Source organism: Adiantum capillus-veneris, chromosome 19 (assembly GCF_014529385.1).
Source record: "Adiantum capillus-veneris isolate H3 chromosome 19, ASM1452938v2, whole genome shotgun sequence".
NCBI classification, from domain to species: domain Eukaryota; kingdom Viridiplantae; phylum Streptophyta; class Polypodiopsida; order Polypodiales; family Pteridaceae; genus Adiantum; species Adiantum capillus-veneris.
Window position 1 is genome coordinate 18,080,873 of NC_140949.1, and position 21,458 is coordinate 18,102,330.

At 45.9% G+C, this 21,458-nt stretch overlaps 1 protein-coding gene across 5 annotated transcripts in view; it reads right to left on the reverse strand.

The window, feature by feature from the left end:
• LOC147433642 (protein SLOW GREEN 1, chloroplastic-like) overlaps nt 1-21,458 on the reverse strand; it is a 51,667-nt gene that overhangs the window by 4,131 nt on the left and 26,078 nt on the right. For 2 of the 5 annotated variants that reach the window (XM_086490300.1, XM_086490304.1), the window contains exons 3-4: nt 2,789-2,869; nt 2,532-2,698 (exon numbers count right to left, since the gene is read on the reverse strand). In XM_086490300.1, coding sequence (XP_086346426.1) covers nt 2,532-2,698; nt 2,789-2,869 — 248 coding nt within the window. Of the gene's footprint in view, nt 1-2,060; nt 2,699-2,788; nt 2,870-21,458 lie in introns of those variants that run through there. The other 3 variants (XM_086490303.1, XM_086490302.1, XM_086490301.1) reach the window with 2 other exon arrangements.

A 21,458-nucleotide genomic window follows, 5' to 3' on the forward strand; every position in this document is an offset into this window, starting at 1 on the left:
GATCCTCGTACCGCATAACTCTAGAGAATGGTCCAAAGCCCTCTCTGAACAAGCAATGGAAGCGGCCTCGTATCTCGTAGTAGACGGGGCAGTGGCATGTGTAGTGCAAATCTGTCTCATGCTCGATGTCACACAGGGGGCATGTTCTGGCCTCTGCCGGTACTCCGCTGTATCTCCCAGTCTCGATCCGCAGCCGGTGTGAAGATGTGCGTATCTGGCCAATAGCACATCGTATCCCATGAGACAGGTGAGTATCCATGTATCTGGGCCTCGTCACAAAACCATCCTCCGTAAGCTGGAGGAGATGCTCTCTGTAGAAAGCTATCTTCGTGCCTAGCTCCTGTACTGGCTGTATCCATGTCCTCTTGGTGTCTAGCTGAGTCAAGTCCTAGCGAATAAGCCTGGTGATCTCGGACTGTGTAAGAGTCAGAGAGGGCGCATCCAGTGAGTACTGGAAAGGAGGCAATCTGTCTATGCTGAACCCATGCGCCTGAAACCATGACGTCATCTCCCCATACCAGCGTGCTGTATCTCCCTGCATGGCTAACTGCCGAGAGGACTCAAGTGCAAGGCGTGCATATCTGTCTTTGGGAAGTTCCCACATGCGGTGTATGAAGGAGACAGATCTGGGGTGCGCCTCAACCACCAGTGGGGAGGCAGCTAGCTCTGCTCGTATAGTAGCACGTGGTACTGAAGTCTTGGCCCTAATGAGCCGCAAGATCATAGAGACCAGAGGCTTCTCCATGTTCCCCCATCCATCACTGCAGCATGTCCTCCCGTGATGGTCCAGTGAAGGTCCCAAAAATCTCAGCTCCATAGAGCAATACAGAAGCCACCAAAGTGTCGAAGAGCCAGAGCTTCGTCCGAGGCTCCTGAAACTGAACCTGTGAACACATCCTTTCCAATTTACCCAATGGTGCATGGGCTCTGGTCAATCTAGTCTCTCCTGCCCGGCCCACTAAAAACCACTCCAAGGTAAGTGTAAGCATCTATATACTCCACCTTCTCCTGACCGTATGTGAAGGCGGGCGCTGACCTCCTGATCCATTGTGGGGTGGTATTAAATACCATGACCTTGGTTTTACCAAGGTTGACGACAAACCACTTTCTTGGGCAAACCTATGCAAAGCATCCAGGTGACGTTGCATCCCCTCCTGAGAGTCAGAGATCAAAACAATATCATCAGCATATAACAATAGTGGAATCCATATCCCCGCCAGCTGTGCACCTCTATCACCATCTCTCTCAATGTATTCAGAAACCTCATCTACATACATACCAAATAGAGTAGGAGAGAGCGGGCAGCCCTGCTTCACCCCAATAGTGGAGTAAACCGGTATGGATAGACCCTATGGAGCCTGGGAACTATCGCACTATCATGATTGGACACACATTGGCACGGTTGTACGCATCTATTCTTGAGCAGCAGCTGAGTAGATGGGCAGAGAGGGAGGGGATGCACGCAGCCGGGCAGGCAGGTTTCAGGAGGGGTTTTCAGCAGCTGAGTAGATGGGCAGAGAGGGAGGGGATGCGCGCAGCCGGGCAGGCAGGTTTCAGGAGGGGTTTTTGAGAGAGAGAGAGAGAGAGAGAGAGAGAGATTTCAATTGGGCCCTACGGTCAAATGGAAAACCTAGCATATGAAGAAATAAAGCTGCCTTTTTGTGGGCAGCATTCCAAATGAATCAGTAAGCAATGAGTAGGCAAGGGTGGAGTAGACCTGGTCGCACGCGAGAGAGAGAGAGAGAGAGAGAGAGAGAGAGAGAGAGAGAGAGAGAGAGAGAGAGAGAGAGAGAGAGAGAGAGAGAGAGAGAGAGAGAGAGAGAGAAGAAGAAACCCTTACCATCAATAATCTCACCAGATCACATACACAAACAACGGCAAACAGTTTGCAGTTAATAACCTAGGCATTTAGCCATCTACAGAAACTACAGTCCTTGTGTGCTTTTTGTTTTTTGCATGCCGTTTTTTTCAGATGAGAGTGAAAGGTGCGACTCCATATCCCTTGTGAAAATTCCTGCCTGACTCTTTACAGCTAGTGCATAAAAACCAACTGGAACATGTGCAGAGCAACAGGAGACTTGGCCATTTGTAGAAAACCCAACAACATCCATTATAGCATCACCTACCTATCAAAAAAAGCATCCATGCTTTCCTGGCTCAATTCTGATGTACAACGTCTGGCCAGTTATTTAAAAGGAATCACAAAAATGTCATCATGCATCTAACACTGGTCACCCTCCACTTGACGGGGTCAACTTTGTCTCGATCTTCCCTTTTGAATAAGAATGACACCATAAACGCGAACTTCCAAATGAGCAACAATTGGTCTGCAAAACCTCAAGCTTATATTTTTACAGCAGATACATGGGTTGTGCCTAACTTCATTCATCCAGCAGTAAAGATGACAGCTCACTACTTTCTCGCCAAAATTTTCCTCAAAATGAAGGGTTTAAACTCACAATGAGACTTTCATTGGAAGGGTTTACTTATCCACTGCAATTTGTTTCTCAGCCTTAGGAATTCGCACATACTTCTCTTTTTGCTTCTCTTCGAACTTTTTCTGACCCTCTTGTCTGGCTTTCTGCATGAGGGCATCAAGGTACTGTCGCTCTGGATAATCTTTTGGACACAATTTTTCATAAGTCTTGAACTGCTGCTCTGCCTTGGCCTTCTCTCCTAAGGCACTATAGATGATTCCCTGCACAATTGGGCGTTGTCAATGGTCAACAACCAAGACCTTGCAAGCCAACTGCACACTGGAGCAAGCACATTCTTCAAGAAAAATTACCTGGCAAAGATAGGGTCGAAAATCCTTCTTATCCTCTTCAAGCATCTCCTGGTAATGATCTAATGCGTCACGCAAGTACCCCTGATAAGAGAGTTTATGGGTGGTTAATTAATAATTTGGCCTCAAGTAACTGTAAGGACCTTGCTTGACATAACTAGATTAGCAAGTCGAGGACTCAACAGTCAACCGGATTCACGTGCCAGTACACAAATAGTTGACTCAAGTTAAACAACTGCACCCAGACACTCTCAAACAGGTAAAGGATGTGCCTACATCGGATATACAGATATATATACTTTTCACTATGCCACGTTTAGCTATACGATGCTCGCTTGGGACCATATACATGTACTGCAGTCGTAGCTTATAAAGTACATAAACAATTGCTTGAGCTATGGAGATAGAGATTCCATTTAAGCTGAAAAATCTAGAACTCCTCACTAGCCTTTTTCTACATCAGTCCTAATAATAGGACACTTCTTTATAAATCAATCTCTAACTGCAACACAGAATGTTGAAACAATGCCATTCTAAATAAATCAGCTCCTTTGAAAGCTTTGAAACCCCATATCCTACCATATCAGATTTTGCTGTTTTATGACCTTGTACGTTTTATTCATGTAGCAATGCCCTTATGCAATGTTGTTTGAAAGAACCTACTGTAACCAGACAACCGAATCAACAAATGAAACAGCTGACACTGACACAATAGAGATGTAAATGTCGTGAAATGAAAACAAGCTAGAAGACGCCACATCACTGTGCATGTGCGCGCATGCACACTGGTGTCAAACCATCGTTTTTTGGTACTTTCAAAAGTACTAATCCCATGGCAGATACTATGGCAATGTCTATGATGCCTCTCCATACGGCTTTTGCCAACTACTACAATGCATGTAGCAGGTGCATCAAGTTCCTCTTTCTCACGAACTTTGTTTGGTGGTGTTTATCCCTCTTCTTTTTCTATGTCGTCTTCATTCAATCCATTCTCTCTATCTCCCAACCCTCGTAGATGATCAAAAGTTGACACCAGATAATTATCAGATTTTGGTCTATTTTTATGCGGTGTCTCTTGGGCACTGCAAGAGGAAGACCCATCATTGAGAATCCACACACTAGCCTCGTGCCATACACTCATGGTCTCTATCTGCTTCCTCCCAGTTTCTCTCCCTTTCCACTACTGCTTGTCAGCTTTGGGATAATCTCCATGTATTTTATGGACCTATCTATCTCTACCACCAAGCCAGTGTTGCCATGCCGATTTGAAACGTACGAATGTAGAATGGCCTCCCAGCAATACACAAGCTACTTAGTATGAGACATGTCATATTACCCATAACTACGCTTCCAAAGTTCAAACAAAGACAATGCTTGCTGCTGATCTCGCACCTCCATCGCCATCGCCACTCCCCCCCCCTGCCCTCTCACCCTCGCTATACCCAGCCCGCCAGCCCCCCCTGCCCTCGCGCTCTCGCTGCCCCAGCCCGCCAGCACTCCCTGCAGTAGGAGCTGTCATGGAACGTCCTAGAACGGACAAGCATTCCGGCAGACAGTGGCAAACTGGAACGGGTGGAACGGCAGCAGACTCGCCGGACGGCTGAAGTCAGATCAACGGCCATATTTCCGGCCAACATTCAAAAACCGGCAGAATTTTTGGACTGGTTTTTTTGAAAGTGAGCAAAGGCCTATATAATGGTACCCCCCTTACCCCTCCCTTCACAACTTACAAGTGAATGCATCATTGCATTGTTCTAACTTCTAGCCTCTACCCTATCAAGCTCTAGCCTCTCGAGGCTCACCGCTCTACCCTCTCTCCTTCCCTCTTTCTCCCTCTCTCAATGCTCAAGCCTCAAACTCTCTCTCTCTTGAGATAGTTTCCTACGGCGTTAAACTATTCTTCTCTTCCTCTTGAGTCTTCCTACCTCTCTCTCTCTCTTGAGCTCTCAAGGCTCAAGCCTACATCACGCACATTTGCCATTGAAGATTCAAAAACCTCTCTCAAGTCTATAAGGCTCATTGATCAAGCTCTCTTCCTCTCCACCTCCATCTCCCTCTCTCTCTCTCTCTCTCTCTCTCTCTCTCTCTCTCTCTCTCTCAAGCTCTCTCTCTCTCTCTCTCCCCCTCCCTCTCCCCCGGGCCCCCCCCTCTCTCTCTCTCTCTCTCAAGCTCTCTCTCTCTCTCTCTCTCTCTCTCTCTCTCTCTCGCATCATCCATGGCCCCTTCTTCTCATACAACCTCCTCCGTTCATGCGGGCAACACTCAAAAGGCAAAGGAATGGTCGTGGTGGGATGAAGTGACCTCGGAGGGCACCTTGTCGGCGGCGGGAGGTTCTCTTGCATGGGCATGCAATCTATGCTCTTACACGCGGAAAGGGGGGCATGACAAAATGAAGGCACACTTTCTTCGAGTGTCGGGACATGAAGTGAGATTTTGCACCAACGTAAGCATCAAGAAGAGGAAGGAGCTTGAGAAAAAGGATCGGCAGTTCAATCATAAGTCCAAGCTCGCACGCAAAGGTATCGACCCAAAGACCCTCATTTTCCCTTCTCCTTCTCTACCCGGTGCCGGTGCCGGATCTTCATCGGATCCGATTCGTCGCCAAAGGACCCTTGCCACCTCTTGGGACCCAAAGAAGAAGGAAGAGGTGGATGTTGCCATGGCCCGATTTGTCACAAGACGGGCACCTGTCACCAGCATGTGACTACTATCTATCCTTTTTGTTGATTTCTTTCTTATTATCTATTTACTTTCACTTTTTGGAAACACCCCTCGGGAAATCTAACTGCCCTGCATTGCATAGCTAGTGTGGAACTGTCCAGAGGGAGTCCAGGCCTGAGGGCAAGAGAGCACTAAGGTTGGACAAGGACTATGGTTAGCCAAGTGGGGTCATTGACTAGCCAAAGTGGAATCCTTTGCTACAGAGGCTACATTTCAGTTCTGGATCTGGCCACAGTGTACAAAGAGGGTCGGATGACCTAGAAAGATACAATGGCAGCATCTCCTAAAATTTAGGGAACTGCTATTTTGGGACCTGAAAATGTCTTCGCGTCATTACGTGCAGTTTGACATGGGGATCATTTTGTTACTCTGTGGCCAAGTCAACAGAGGCTGCAGGTGAGATATTTTTAGACCCGAGGGTCTAAAGCGGGAAAATGCACAAATGAGTGACACTTGGCACTCTGAGGCTAGTTTACTACTTATAGAGAAGGCAAAAACGTGATTTATAGCTGGGAGGCTCATTTTGCAAGTCTCTGTCACAGGTTAAGAGCTATGGAGTGCTTGCTTTCACTCTTATGCACAGTGCGGTGCCAGGAGTGATGCCCTGCACGCTACGCACTGCCCTCTCTCTCCCCTTTGGCAGTATGTTATGCCCCTCTAGTGGGCTCTTCATTTGACCCATGTACAGTTGTGTGGGTTCATGCGCGATTGCCGAGGCAAGAGCCTCTTGCACAGGTACTGGATTAGCTAGCGGCTAATCCCCCCGCAGGTACAGTGAATTCGGAGAGGTTTCACGCCAGAAATCTCGTCCGATTCAAAGGGCAAGTAGCCCTACAGGTGCGGGAGCTCGAGGACTTGCTACGGATGCGACCGGCACGCGAAACGGAGCCCGAAACAGTGAATTACAGCCTGCTGTGTATTTTTGTAGGTTTAGGGTTTTGGCCCTAAACGGACCCTAATACCCCCGGGAGGTTCGGGGACGTAAGGGGACCGCTGTACAGGTGATCTGGCGCGTTTTCAGGGCTGAAAACAGAGAATTCAGCGTGCTGCAGATTCTCGCCAGGTTTTGCAAAGTGCCCGTATGCGTCGGGAAAGTCAGTCAATGCGTGGAAATACTGACTGTGAAGCGTTCTAGTACAGTTATGCTGCCGAAATCAAGCTGGAACAGTGGAAATTCAGCCGAGTTTGTGCGGGGCAGCTTGTAGGGAACCACAGCGTTTATTCCCTCTTTTGAACAATAAAGAAATACCGAAAGGGGCGCCTAAGTTAGGGGCCAATCTGGTGTCCGTCTACTCATACAGGTGCAATCTAGCAGCCTGTATCCCTCTCCCCTTTGTTGTGTCTTGAAAGTACAGGTAAAATAGACGACTAATAATGGGTGAAAGCTAAATCAAGGTTTAAAGTAAAGTCTACCGCCCTTTTTGGATTGAACAGGCCGGTTTCATGGTTCCATCGACGGGACTAAATCACTTTTTCCCATAGAAGTGAGCCTTGGTCAGTTTTGGGCTTGAAGACACAGGGGATCATAGACCATACACAGGGAATTGTAATTATGGCTGACAGACCAGATGATGTGACTGAAGAGGTTTCCTCTTCACAGGGTCAACAGACACATGAAGTGGGTGAGTCCTCAAGACCACCACAGACAGATGATGATATATTCAGGACCCAGTTGGCTACTGCTGTGGCTATGTTCACACAAGTAATGCAGAACCCAAGGTTTTTAGCCTTTCTGCAACCTCCTGTTCCGTCTCAGCAAGTTGGGTCACTGGATCATATTCAAAAGCCTGTTAAGGCTCGAGCACAGGTGATTCATACCGCACAGTCAATGGAAACACCTGTACACTTGACGGAGAACATGCAGTCTCCACAACCTATGCCTAAGGTGCAAGAACAGGTGGCTGAGATGCCAGTCTTTCAAGCTGTACCAGTTCAGCCCGCCACCTTTCAGCAACCTATAGCTGGTTCTAATGGGCAGGGAAGCAACTTACAGGCTATGCAACAAGTCTTCACACCACCTTCAGTACCCTGGCTGTTTTGGAGGTGGATCGGTATTCCAGAGCATGGCTGGTCATGCACCTGGAAATCAGTTTTACACGCCAGGAAAAGTGTTTGGGGGTGCTCAAACGATGATGCCTAACCCCATGTACAGTGTCATGGGTATGCAACCAGGGTTTCAGAGCACTCAGGGCCAATTTGGGATGCCACAGGCAAATTTTGGTATGGCTGGAATTACAAATCAGCAGCCAAATATGGCATTTCCAGGTCAAGTTAATAGCGGCCAAGGAACACAGATGAACCCTAATAGTGTTCCCATGTTTCAGTCACTTCCATATGACAATTTAACGCCGTTGGAGAGGCCAACTCCATACAAAGAAGGTGGCAAAGGTGTGACATTCACGACCTTTACAGGGTTTGATGACAGGAAGAAGGCTCTTTCATTCCTCCAACAGTTTGACAAGGCCTATGCAGGGGGAAACTTTACAGAGGCTTCAAAGGTCCGCAAGGCAGCCACTTTCTTGACAGGGAATGTGGGACAATGGTAGACAACTTTATTGCTTCAAGGGCAAGCTCCGTCCACATGGATTTACTTTAAGCAGATTTTTGCAGCAGCATGGTTATCTGATGATTTCGAAGCAGATGTCATGACAGAATGGCACCAGCTAAATGCTGCCACTTGCAGAAATCTGGATGATTACAATCAGAAGTTTTGGAAAGCTCTACTTCCAGTAACTTCCTATAGGTTTGTGCCATTGACAAAACAGATTGAAAAATACTGTTGTGGCCTACCCAAAGGATTGAGAAAGTACTGTACGAAGACAAAAGTCACTACTTTGACGCAGCTCATCGAGGTAGCAAACACTGGCAATGGTTTGCTCAAGGAAGAAGATTGTGAATTTAACACTGGCGTCAAGGCAGGATCAGGCAAGAAAAATTCAGCCAAGAAGCACGTTCCCAATGAGGCTCCTAAAGGGACTCAGGAGTCAGCCAACGCAGGGAAAGACAAAGCTACGGCTGAATCAGAAAAAGGACCAGCAAAGAAATGGAAAAGACGTTTTCCTCGCAAGTCAGAAGAGCAAAAGAAGGTCCTGAGGACAGAGAACAAATGCTTTATATGTGAGCAGCCTGGCCACATTGCTTACAACTGTCCTACAAAGAAAAGGCCAGCTGATTCTGATGACAAGGAAGACAAGAAAGGAAAGAAGCCCATGGCTGGTCTAGTGCCAGATATGGTGGGCGATAAGCCAAATTCGGATGCAAGTGAGCTTTGCAGAGCATGGGGAAAGGTCAGGGATCAAACAGTGCTTATCTTCTTTGATCCAGGTGCAAAAGCCAACTTTATTTCCCCAGAATTGGCTTCAAAGTTGGGAATCGGACCTGAAGAGATGGGATATACAGCAGAGGCAGGTTTGGCATGTCCTGGCCATACAGAGGCTGTGACGCCCATCATTGGAAAGTTGCGTCTACATATCCAGTCCTATGTAGATACTGAAGAATTTTACATCATGCCACTGGACGGATGTGATGTGTTGTTAGGTATTCCTTGGTTGTTTCGTGTACAGGGAATCATGGATGCCTACAACAAAAAGATCACTGTACAGAGCAGGGGAAAGACTCACATTCTGGATGTAAAGCTTAAAGGGGAGTCTATTCCCACTGTATCAGCTTCTGCTATTACTTCTGTAATGAAAAAGCATCTTTCTGCGTACTTGGTTTTTGCACGTGAAGTGTCAGATTGTGATGAATCAAATTTATCTGTGCTAGATAAAGAAAGGTCAATGTTTTTACAACAGTATAGTGACTGTTTTTCCGATTCATTACCCTCTCAATTACCGCCAGAGAGACCCGAGGACCATGCGATAGATTTGGTGCCAGGCAGTAGCCCACCAAATAAGCCTCCGTACAGGGTTAGTGCAGCTCAGCAGAAAGAGATAATGGGCCAAGTACAGGAGTTGTTAGAAAAGGGGCTGATTCAGCCCAGTTCATCTCCATTCTGTTCTCCAGTGTTGTTGGTGCAGAAAAAGGATGGCTCATGGCGTATGTGCATCGACTACCGTGCACTGAACAAGAATACCATCAAGAATAGGTTCCCTATACCTAGAATTGATGATATTATGGACAAATTAGAAGGAGCAGCAATGCTTAGCAGGATAGATCTAAAGAGTGGGTACCATCAGATCCGCATTAGATCAGAGGATGTGCACAAGACTGCTTTTAGAACGACGTTTGGCCTTTACGAATTTTTAGTGATGCCCTTTGGTCTCACAAATGCTCCTGCTACGTTCAATAGGATGATGGACAGAATTTTCCGTCCACACCAGCAATTTGTTGGTACATTCTTTGATGACATGATAGTCTACTGAAAGAATGAAGAGGAGCATAGGCATCACTTGGCCATTCTGTTCAAAGAGCTACACAATCATAGGTTGCTCATCAATGCAAAAAAAAGTGAGTTTTTTCTGGAAGAGATTCACTTTCTGGGACACATTGTCTCAAGGGATGGTGTCAGAATGGATCCTGCAAAAGTTGAAGCGATCAAGTCATGGCCAAATTTGAGGACGGTGCATGATGTCCGAAGCTTTTTGGGACTATGCTCCTATTACAGAAGGTTTATCCGAAATTTCGCTGAGATTGCTTCACCTTTACATGCTCTTCAAAAGAAGGCAGTCACCTTTAGATGGACATAGAAAGAGATTTCAGCTTTTAATCTCTTAAAGGAAAAGATGACTTCAGATCCAGTCATTGTGTTGCCAGATCTTAGGAAGTCATTTGTGGTCCAGTGTGACGCCTGTGGTAGTAGCATTGGTGCAGTGCTAATGCAAGATGGCAGGGTAGTAGCCTATGAGAGCAGAATTTTGCAAGGGCCAGAGATGACCATGCAGGTCTATGAGAAAGAGTTACTGGCTGTGATTCATGCGCTCTTAAGTTGGAAACACCACCTGCTAGGTGCAGATTTCGTTGTCCAAACGGACCATCAGACCTTGCGATACTTCTTGACACAGACAAAGTTATCTGAGAAGCATATGTGATGGGCAAATATCTTGTCCATGTTCCATTTTCAGATTGTGCATGTGGAAGGCAAGAAGAACGTTGTGGCTGATGCCTTGTCAAGGAAGCCACAAATTTCAGCTGTGTCAATTCCTTATTATCATGAACTTGATGGTATGAGAGAACAGTATGAAAATGATGAAGATTTTGCAAGGGTCTTCGAGCAGCTAATGCAAGGACAACGTCATGAACACTATCTTCTTAAAGACGGGTTCATGATGATGCATGGCAGATTGTGTGTCACAAAGCCATTGCGACGCAAAGTTATGGAAGAGAGTCATGTCCCACCGTATGCACGGCATCGTGGTATCGATGCTACAGTTAAAGCGGTTGAGACATTCTTCTATTGGCCTACATTGAGAAGGGATGTGGATGCCTTTGTGCGAGAATGCCTAATATGCCAAAAGGTCAAGTTTGACAGGCAAAAGGCACCAGGGTTATTGCAACCACTACCTATTCCAGATAAACCATGGGAAAGTATTGCTATGGATTTTATCTTTGATCTTCCGAGAACGCAGACAGGAAACGATGGTATTTGGACCATTATTTGCAGATTCAGCAAACAGGCTCATTTTATTCCTGTCAGGAAGAAGATAAAGCCAGATCAGATGGCACGCTTGTTTATGAGCAATATTTTCAAGTATCATGGCATGCCACAGTCGATTGTTAGCGATCGTGATCCACGCATGACAAGTTTGTTCTGGAGAGGCTTGTTTGAGAATATGGACACCACGCTCAAATTCTCTTCGTCATTTCATCCTCAAACAGATGGGCAGTCAGAAGAGGCAAATTCTACTGTCCTAGATCTGCTGAAGTGCTATGAGTCAGAGCATAAAGAAAAGTGGGAGCAGTATTTGCCATTGGTGGAGTATGCATACAATAATACAGTGCATTCATCAACTGGCAAGGCACCCTTTGAGATAGTTGAAGGTGGCAAGAAAGTTCCTCCCATACTGCATACAAAGGACAAGATATTTGAAGCAGATAAGTATGTTCAAGACATGGATGAAATGTACAAGAAGGTCAAAGTGGCCTTAGAAAGGACTCAGGCAAAGCAAAAGAAAGCAGCTGATCATCACCGTCGTGAAGTGGTATATTCACTTGGTGATTGGGTGCTTTTACGTTTTGAAAAGGCAAGGTTAAAGAAGATGAAGGGCAAGGAAAGACTGTTTCCAAAGCTCAGCATGCGTTACTATGGGCCTTTTCAAGTGTGCGACATAATCAGTGATGTTGCATATAGGCTGAAATTGCCTGACAGTTGGAAGATTCACAATGCGTTTCATGTGAGTCTTCTCAGACCCTATGTGGGTGATGGCCACAAGATATGCCAGCTGAAGATCAGTCGGAAGTCGAGGAACTTGACGAGATCTTGGTCCCTGAACAAATTTTGGCACACAAAGAAAGGAAAGTGAAAGGCAAGGTTGCTAGGCATTACTTGGTAAAGTTCAGAAACTATCCACCAATGGATGCTAAGTGGATGGAAGAAGGTGAACTTGCAGAGTCACCAACTGTGTTATCACTTTATCTTGAAGCCTTCGATTTGCAACCTACCTTGACCCTTTGAGTTTCAGAGCTACATGGATTGTCAGTGTGACAATGGCTTCTGAAACAAATGATGTACATGGTATTTAAAGTGAGCTCAAATGAAATACCTGTTACATGAAAGTTAGAGTTGTACAGATTGTCAGTTTGGCAATTGCTCTTTTGGAATGTCCAAAAGTTGGTTAGTGCTATAGAAGTGAGTATTTCTTGTCAGTTTGTCAAGGATACAGTGATTGCTTCTATTGAAGAGTACATGTGTAACTGCAATCTTAAACTGTCGGTTTGGGTATGCTCGAAAGTGTTACGGGATCCAACGTGTACTATAAGACAGTGGCAAAATGTGCAGCTACCATTTTGTCATTGGAAAGTTAGTGACTCAAAGCAATGGCAGAGTGCGAAGCTACCACTATGTCATTGGGACAGGGTTCACACGCAGGCAATACATGAGTCGACGAGGTGTTGAATACACCAGGGTTGACAATGAGCATGTATGTGTCGTATATGTGTCGACAGGTGTTGAATACATCAGTGTTGACAGTAAGCATGTACGACATAGATGCAAACGAGGACGTTTGAGATTTCAAGAGGGGGGTATGTCACCAGCGTGTGACTACTATCTATCCTTTTGGTTGATTTCTTTCTTATTATCTATTTACTTTCACTTTTTGGAAACACCCCTCGGGAAATCTAACTGCCCTGCATTGCATAGCTAGTGTGGAACTGTCCAGAGGGAGTCCAGGCATGAGGGCAAGAGAGCACTAAGGTTGGACAAGGACTATGGTTAGCCAAGGGGGGTCATTGACTAGCCAAAGTGGAATCCTTTGCTACAGAGGCTACATTTCAGTTCTGGATGTGGCCACAGTGTACAAAGAGGGTCGGATGACCTAGAAAGATACAATGGCAGCATCTCCTAAAATTTAGGGAACTGCTATTTTGGGACCTGAAAATGTCTTCGCGTGCGTCATTACGTGCAGTTTGACATGGGGATCATTTTGTTACTCTGTGGCCAAGTCAACAGAGGCTGCAGGTGAGATATTTTTAGACCCGAGGGTCTAAAGCGGGAAAATGCACAAATGAGTGACACTTGGCACTCTGAGGCCAGTTTACTACTTATAGAGAAGGCAAAAACGTGATTTATAGCTGGGAGGCTCATTTTGCAAGTCTCTGTCACAGGTTAAGAGCTATGGAGTGCTTGCTTTCCCTCTTATGCACAGTGCGGTGCCAGGAGTGATGCCCTGCACGTTACGCACTGCCCTCTCTCTCCCCTTTGGCAGTATGTTATGCCCCTCTAGTGGGCTCTTCATTTGACCAATGTACAGTTGTGTGGGTTCATGCGCGATTGCCGAGGCAAGAGCCTCTTGCACAGGTACTGGATTAGCTAGCGGCTAATCCCCCCGCAGGTACAGGTGAATTCGGAGAGGTTTCACGCCAGAAATCTTGTCCGATTCAAAGGGCAAGTAGCCCTACAGGTGCGGGAGCTCGAGGACTTGCTACGGATGCGACCGGCACGCGAAACGGAGCCCGAAACAGTGAATTACAGCCTGCTGTGTATTTTTGCAGGTTTAGGGTTTTGGCCCTAAACGGACCCTAATACCCCCGGGAGGTTCGGGGACGTAAGGGGACCGCTGTACAGGTGATCTGGCGCGTTTTCAGGGCTGAAAACAGAGAATTCAGCGTGCTGCAGATTCTCGCCAGGTTTTGCAAAGTGCCCGTATGCGTCGGGAAAGTCAGTCAATGCGTGGGAATACTGACTGTGAAGCGTTCTAGTACAGTTATGCTGCCGAAATCAAGCTGGAACAGTGGAAATTCAGCCGAGTTTGTGCGGGGCAGCTTGTAGGGAACCACAGCGTTTATTCCCTCTTTTGAACAATAAAGAAATACCTAAAGGGGCACCTAAGTTAGGGGCCAATCTGGTGTCCGTCTACTCATACAGGTGCAATCTAGCAGCCTGTATCCCTCTCCCCTTTGTTGTGTCTTGAAAGTACAGGTAAAATAGACGACTAATAATGGGTGAAAGCTAAATCAAGGTTTAAAGTAAAGTCTACCGCCCTTTTTGGATTGAACAGGCCGGTTTCATCACCACGTGCCAATAGAAAAGAACAGACTGACAGACTTTTAGCACTTCAATAACAACTGAACTCAAAGAGAGAGAGACGCCACGCGACATGGAGTGGCGGAATTCCACCCCAAAGAGTATTGACCCCAAACCTTGGCGCCCCTTTCCGTATTTCTTTATATTGCATCAACACAGTACAAGCCGGTACTCCAGACTCTGCACCTTCTCCACGAAGCATGCCATGAGAATGAGCCCTTAGCACATATTTAAAGGCCATTGGCCTAAAAAGCAGTTACAGTGAAAAGCTTCAAACTCAAAATCAACCGGTCCAAAAAGCGTCAAAATCTGCCAACGCGATTTGCGAAAATCTGTACAACTGCCACGTCAACACTATCAGCGCAAAATCCAGGATGTCTGTACAGCTGCCACATCATCAGTTTTTGTGTGTATATGTGGGTGGGTTCTGCTTTATTTTAATTCCTTTGTCATTGTGGCCCCATTGGAGGAGGTCCCCATAAGTTGCTAGGACTTCTTCTTCTGTTAATTGTTATTCTAGGGTTTAGGCCCCTCGGCCGACATCTGCAAGTTGGCTCCATTCTTCAAGGCTTTGACGCGTCAGCAGTTTGTGACACTATTCTTCTATCACGACCATATCCCATTTGTTGGGGCGAGGTATACTTTATCGATCTTCTCTCTCATTTCTTCCCCTATCATCATTTCCGCCACTATGAGCTCTAAAGTTTAAACTATGAATAATCATACTAACCTCTTCTATGTGTGATCGAAATAGGTCGGAGTAACGGAAAGTTATGGTGCAGCGGATAAGAGAGATGGCACCGACTATGTGCCGCCATCTTCAGAAGCTCTTTGAACCACTTTGCTCGATCGAGAGAAGGCAATCGTGGATCAAGCAACACTCAATATTCAACTGCTTTGGGCAAAACATGGAGTTTCCCTCATTGCCGACGGGTGGAGCGATACAAGGAAGAGATCTATCCATGGCCTTGTCGCATACTCAAGCGAAGAGATGTACTTTGTGCACTCTCATGATGCCATCGAAAGTGGCAAGTCCGCCGATGTCCTCGTTGTAGAGTGGACAGCGGCCATAGAAACAATCGGAAAAGAGGCATCAAACAGGGCGGCAGCAGCTATTGTAGAGGGCTATTATCCGCATGTGACAGTGTGCTTTTGCATGGCACACTACTTGAACAATCTTCTAAAGGACATCGGCAAGGTAGAATGGATCGCTCCAGTCATTGCTGATGCAGTGAAGATTGTTACTTTTATAAACAATCACAACTTGATTCGGAGCGAGTACCTCAAGAGGTCGGGCGGCAAAGTGCTTCTAAAGTATTCAGACACCCACTTCGCATTCAACTTTCTTCTTGTGCGCAGGCTGTCTGAATGTCAAAATGCGGTCCGACAGGTCTTCATCAGTGATGAGTTCACCACCTCCCCCTATGCAAAGATAGTTGCACGGATTTTGTGCAAGGAGACGGCAGAGGATCTTGAATTCTGGAAGGAGCTCAAGAGTCTAGGCGTATAGGTAAAACCGGTAGTTCATTTGCTTCAAGTTGTGGATGGCATGGACCCTTGCATTGGCAAGGTTTATGAGGCAATGGACCGCATGATCGAGCAACTTGCACAGCTTGAGCCAGATGCAGAGCAATATGAGGAGATCCATGCGCTTTGCAACTCGAAGTGGAATTCATATGCCTCTCCTTTACAGGAGGCAACGTACATGGTGGATCCACAGTTCTAAGGTGCAAGGAAAGAGACAGATAGAGAAGTCATGAAAATTGTCAGAGATCAGTTGAGACAGTACAAAGAGCTATGGCGGTCATTTGGCAGTCCAGATGCTCAGATTGATCACAGAAAGATAGTTTCTGAGAGGACTATGGCTATGATGGCCCTAAGCTTCAGAGATTGGCGATCTGTGTTCTCACCGTGTTCTCAGTCAATCAATTAGTACCTCATGCTTGGAGCAATTATAGAGTACCTTTAGCCACATTGCTTCAAAGAAGAGGAATCGGCTTAGAGTAGAGAAGGCAAATCATCTTGTCTTGTCAGCACAAATTTGAAAATGCTTTGCAAGAGTACAAGTAAACACACAAATCCTTTTACACAGTGGGAGATGGAGCAAGAGGCTCCTCAGGTAGGTGGAGATACACAGGCACCTACACCAAGTACTTCATCCATGGCTGAGGTCGTGTAACAGACTTGGACACTCCAAGTCAAGAATCAACCGCGACAGCACCAAATAACCACTTCAAAACAATTCACAAATCACAATAGATTTGCACTGGCCCGGCGGAGTTCCGTGCCTAGAGATATTGGCCCCAAAGACTGGTGCCCCTTTCGGTATTTCTTTTTATATTAATGAGATCCAAGTACAAGAGAGTGGCTAGGGTTTCACTCTCAGACTCTGCGTCCAGATGCTCTGAGAAGTGAAGCCCTCACCACTTATTTAAAGATACAAGGGATGCCCAAAAGCAGAGCCCCAAAAGCTTTTAAAATAAAAAGCATCAGTTCTCTCTCTCTCTTAGAGAGTCTTTTCTCTTTTTTTATAAAAAAAGCAAAATTCGCGTCGCTCATCATTTTTTATTTTTTTAAAATTTTTTTTTTTCAGTCTCCACGATTTTCAAAAATTAGGGTTTCTCGCAAAAATTAGGGTTTGCAAGAATTTTAGGGTTTCTGTTGTCCGCCACGTCATCACTTTGTGACATACCCCCCTCTTGAAAGCATTGTAATCGACCGCGATTACGCCTGCAAAACCGACAAAAGCCATAAACCGTCTTAGCAGACACTGACTGTTAGTCCTACGTACTAGGAACACACATCTAGCACTTGTACAAAATTGATAGTCACATCACATGACATTCAACATTCATTCGGATCTTAGACCATGATTTATCGGCAATGTAGCTAGCAATCACATCTAGGTCCAATCGGAACCTCATCGATGTCCGAGTGACTAACCCCTATTGCAACCATGTCTATTCGAGATCAATCAGACCAAAATGCTGCAGTCATTTCGTCTATCAGTTCCTGCACTCACAAGAAGTCAAGAACAAAACAATATCATTATCAGGAATTCCATTTTATAAGTCATACAGCAGAATATTGTCAGCTCTCAGTATCCCTGAAGCTCAAAGAGACATCAGTGACTCTAGTATCTAGATCAAGGCATCTGTTGACAAAGGAGTGGAGTGACTCCCCTCTTGTGCATCCCACTGCACCAGATCTCCGGCCAAGCTGAATTCTGGGTTCCATTTGGAGTAGACTATGTTAAACCAAAAGCATCGAGGTAAAGTTTCACAATCTGAGGAGTATCTGCTAGGTCCTCTCCTCCATCCACTTCGCATCAAGTGCAGGATAATTCTTGAACTTAACCAAGAACCACCTTCGCACTTTACCCTTATTCTTTGTATCCTTATGTGCCAAAATCTGTTCAGGAACAAGGATCTCCTCGTTTTCTTCCACTTCGGGTTGCTCATCAGGCTCCCCATCATCAGGCACATCACCTTTAAAAGGTTTCAAGAGACTCACATGAAATGCATTGTGAATCCTCCAAGTATTTGGCAGTTTCAATCGGAAAGAGACATCATTTATCTTTTCAGTAATCTGGAAAGGGCCGGAGTATCGCATACTAAGCTTTGAAAAAAGCCTCTCCTTTCCCTTTTTCTTTCGTAGGCGTGCCTTCTCAAAACGTAAGAGCACCCAATCATCCTCCTTCAATTTCATGTCGCGACGATGGCGATCCGCTGCCTTCTTTTGTCATTCTTGAGACTTCTGCAAAGTCTCGCGAACCTTGGCAAAATCCGTATCCAAATCTCGCGTATATTCATCCGCTTCAAAGATCTTATCTTTCGTGCTCAGGAAGGGTGGAACCTTTGCAGCACCTTCAACAATCTCAAATGGCGCCTTCCCCGTCGACGAGTGTATCGTGTTATTGTAGACAAATTCCACCAAAGGTAAATATCTTTCCCATTGAGTCTTCTGATCTGAGATATAAGACTTCAATAAATCTAGAACCACTGAATTGGAAATCTCGGATTGCCCGTCAGTCTGCGGGTGGAACAATGACAAGAACTGCAACCGCGTGCCAATGTTCTCCCAAATTGCCTTCCAAAACAAACTCATAAATCTGGGGTCTCTGTCGGAGACAATGGTCTCAGGAATGCCACGTAATCTGAAAATTTGGGCCACAAACAGTCTCGCTAAGTGATCCGGCTTGACTGTTTTCTTCACTGGAATGAAATGAGCATGTTTGCTAAATCTGTCAATAACAGTCCAAATACCATCGTGACCACTCTGTGTTCTCGGGAGATCAAAAATGAAATCCATCGCTATACTTTCCTAGGGGCGAGTGGGTATGGATAAAGGCTGTAACAATCCCTGTGCCTTATGCCTGTCAAACTTGACCTTCTGGCATACCAAGCAACTCCGCACAAACTCTTCCACATCCTTTTTGAGTCTCGGCCAGAAGAAGTATCTCTCTACCCCTTTCATGTAGCAATACCACGGTAACCCGTAAAAGGTGGACATTGGCATTCAGTCATAACCTTTTCCCTCAACGGCTGTGTAACACACAACATAGTCTTTTTCATCAAGTAGCCTTCCCGAAGGGAGTATCCAGCTATTGTCTCCCCATCCCGTATCCATGTGAAAAGATCTGCAAAATCTGTGTCTGTGGCATATTGATCGACCATATCCTCGAAGCTCCTATGATGTATCGCGGAAATCGCCAGAACCAACAGTTTCCGAGACAAAGCATCTGCCACCACATTCTTCTGTCCCTGCACATGGACAATCTGGAAGTGGAACTGTGACAAGATGTTCGCCCACCGCATCTGCTTTTCCGAAAGCTACTTCTATGACAAGTAGCGCAAACTCTGATGGCCTGTAAAGACAGTGAAATCCGCTCCGAGTAGGTAATGCCGCCACTGAGTAAGAGCATGGATAACCGCCAAAAGCTCTTTCTCATAAATCTGTGCTGTCATCTACGGCCTAGAGAACAAACGACTCTCGTAAGCTATGACATGGCCTTCTTGCATCAAGACCGCACCCAGACTACAACCACAAGAATCACAATATACTTCGAACGACTTCTGCAAGTCCAGCAAAGTCAAAATAGGTCCCGTAGTCAATTTCTCTTTCAAAGTCTGAAAGGCAGTCACCTCTATGGGTCCCCACGAAAAAGGTACTCCTTTCTGTGTCAAGATATGCAAAGGGGAAGCAACCTCTGCAAACTTTCGTATGAACCGCCTGTAGTACGAACACAGTCCCAAGAAGCTTCTAACTTCATGGACATTCCTCAAGTTGGGCCAATCACGGATAGTCTCTATCTTGGCCGGATCCATTTGCACTCCTGCTGCTGACACAATGTGTCCCAAAAAGAGTACCTCTGGTAGGAAAAATTCACTTTTCTTTGCATTAATCACTAACTTGTGATCTCGTGATGCCTGAAAGACCTAAAGCAGATGATCTCTGTGTTCTGCCTCATTCTTGGAGAAAACAATGATGTCGTCAAAGAAAGTGCCAACAAATAGTCTGTACTCTCGGAAAATCCTATCCATCATCCGGTTAAATGTCGCAGGAGCATTGGTTAAGCCAAAAGGCATCACCAAAAACTCAAATAACCCAAAAGTCGTCCGAAAAGCTGTCTTGTAGACGTCTCCCGGCGCTATCCTGATCTAATGATATCCACTCTTCAAGTCAATCCTGCTAAAGCATGAGGATCCCTTTAACCTGTCGAGTATATCATCGATCCTAGGAATCGGAAATCTGTTCTTGATGGTGATTTTGTTGAGAGATCTATAATCGATGCACATTCTCCAAGATCCGTCTTTCTTCAAAACCAACAACACTCGAGAGCAATACCGTGAAGTACTAGGCTGGACAAGACCCTTTTCCAAGAGGTCTTTCACTTGGTTCATAATCTCTTCATTCTGAGCTCGGCTCACACAGTAGGGTGGCCGGTTTGGTGGTGTACTACCAAGTATCAGATCAATGGTATGATCTTCAGGACGAGCAGGTGGTAACTCTCCTGGCAGGCCCTCTGAGAAGCAATCGGCGTGAGTGTAGAAAATTTTGGCGTTCTTTATCAAGTTTAGACATATTTGTCCTATCATCGTCACTCAACTCTTTCATAAAGATCGAGTAAACAAACAGACTGGATTTCATTAATTTTGAAATGGCCGAAGCCCATACAATAGGGACCCTTCAGTTTAATATCAAGTACAATTGTTCTGCCCTTTTTTGTAGTCAAAGTCGCTTTTCTCGCCCGATAATCGACCACGGCGTTGTTCTTGTGGTACCAGGGAATCCCTAAGAGAACATCACAACCTTCCAGAGGCATTATGAAGAAGTCCTCATGCCCCAAATACCCCTGACAATGCAACCGAAGTTTGCCAATGACAGGTGTAATGGCTATGTCCCTGCCGGGTGCCGCTAGAACTGCCAGGTGCAAGTGGTCCCATATGATCGGGAGTAATCTCGAGCCGCACCGCCAATTCCGGTGAAATGAAGTTGGCCTTGGCTCCTCCATCAAAGAAAATCAGGGCCTCTTGATCTTTCACTTTGCCCCACGCTCGGCAAAGTTCTGTACTCTCATCCATGGTGTCGGGATCAGTACCCAGACAATATGGAACCAGTCTTGTTTTCATCTTGCCTTTTCGTACACGGTCCTCAGCTGCTCTCAAACTCTCAGGCCTTTCGTCGTCCTTGTCATTTTGTTCTTTCTGTGCCTTTTTAGGGCACTTCGCAGAGATATGTCCAGTTTCCCCGCATCCAAAGCACTTCCCCTCCCTGATGAAGCGAGTCCGCTCCTGAGGAGTAAGCCTAGGTCATGCATCCTTTTTCTCTGGGTTGCTCTTTCTTTTTCTATTTTCATTCCCAGAAGTCTACCCGGTTCGTTGTGTCGTGACCTCACCTGTGGGGTAGGTCAGACTGCCAGAGTGAACTGCAAAGCCCCGCTTCGCATGACTCATCAACTCCTGAATAGAAGCTGACTTCTGTTCCAAGCAATGGTCTCGGATCTATGTAGGTAGACCTAAGGTAAACCGCTCAATCTGTTCTCTGAACGAGATCTTCTTGAATGAAGAGGCGGGTAGAAAAGAGTTCCAGAATCTTTCACGGTAAGAATTCACTGTATCGCTCTTGGTCATCCGGAGATGGTTCCAAGCAGCTCGTATATCTCGCTCAAACTCTTGAATCAACCAAGAAGAAATAAAAAGCCTCTTGAATTTCAGCCATGTAACTGGCACAGTCTTTGCTTAATAGAAGCGTGGACCACCAAGTGCG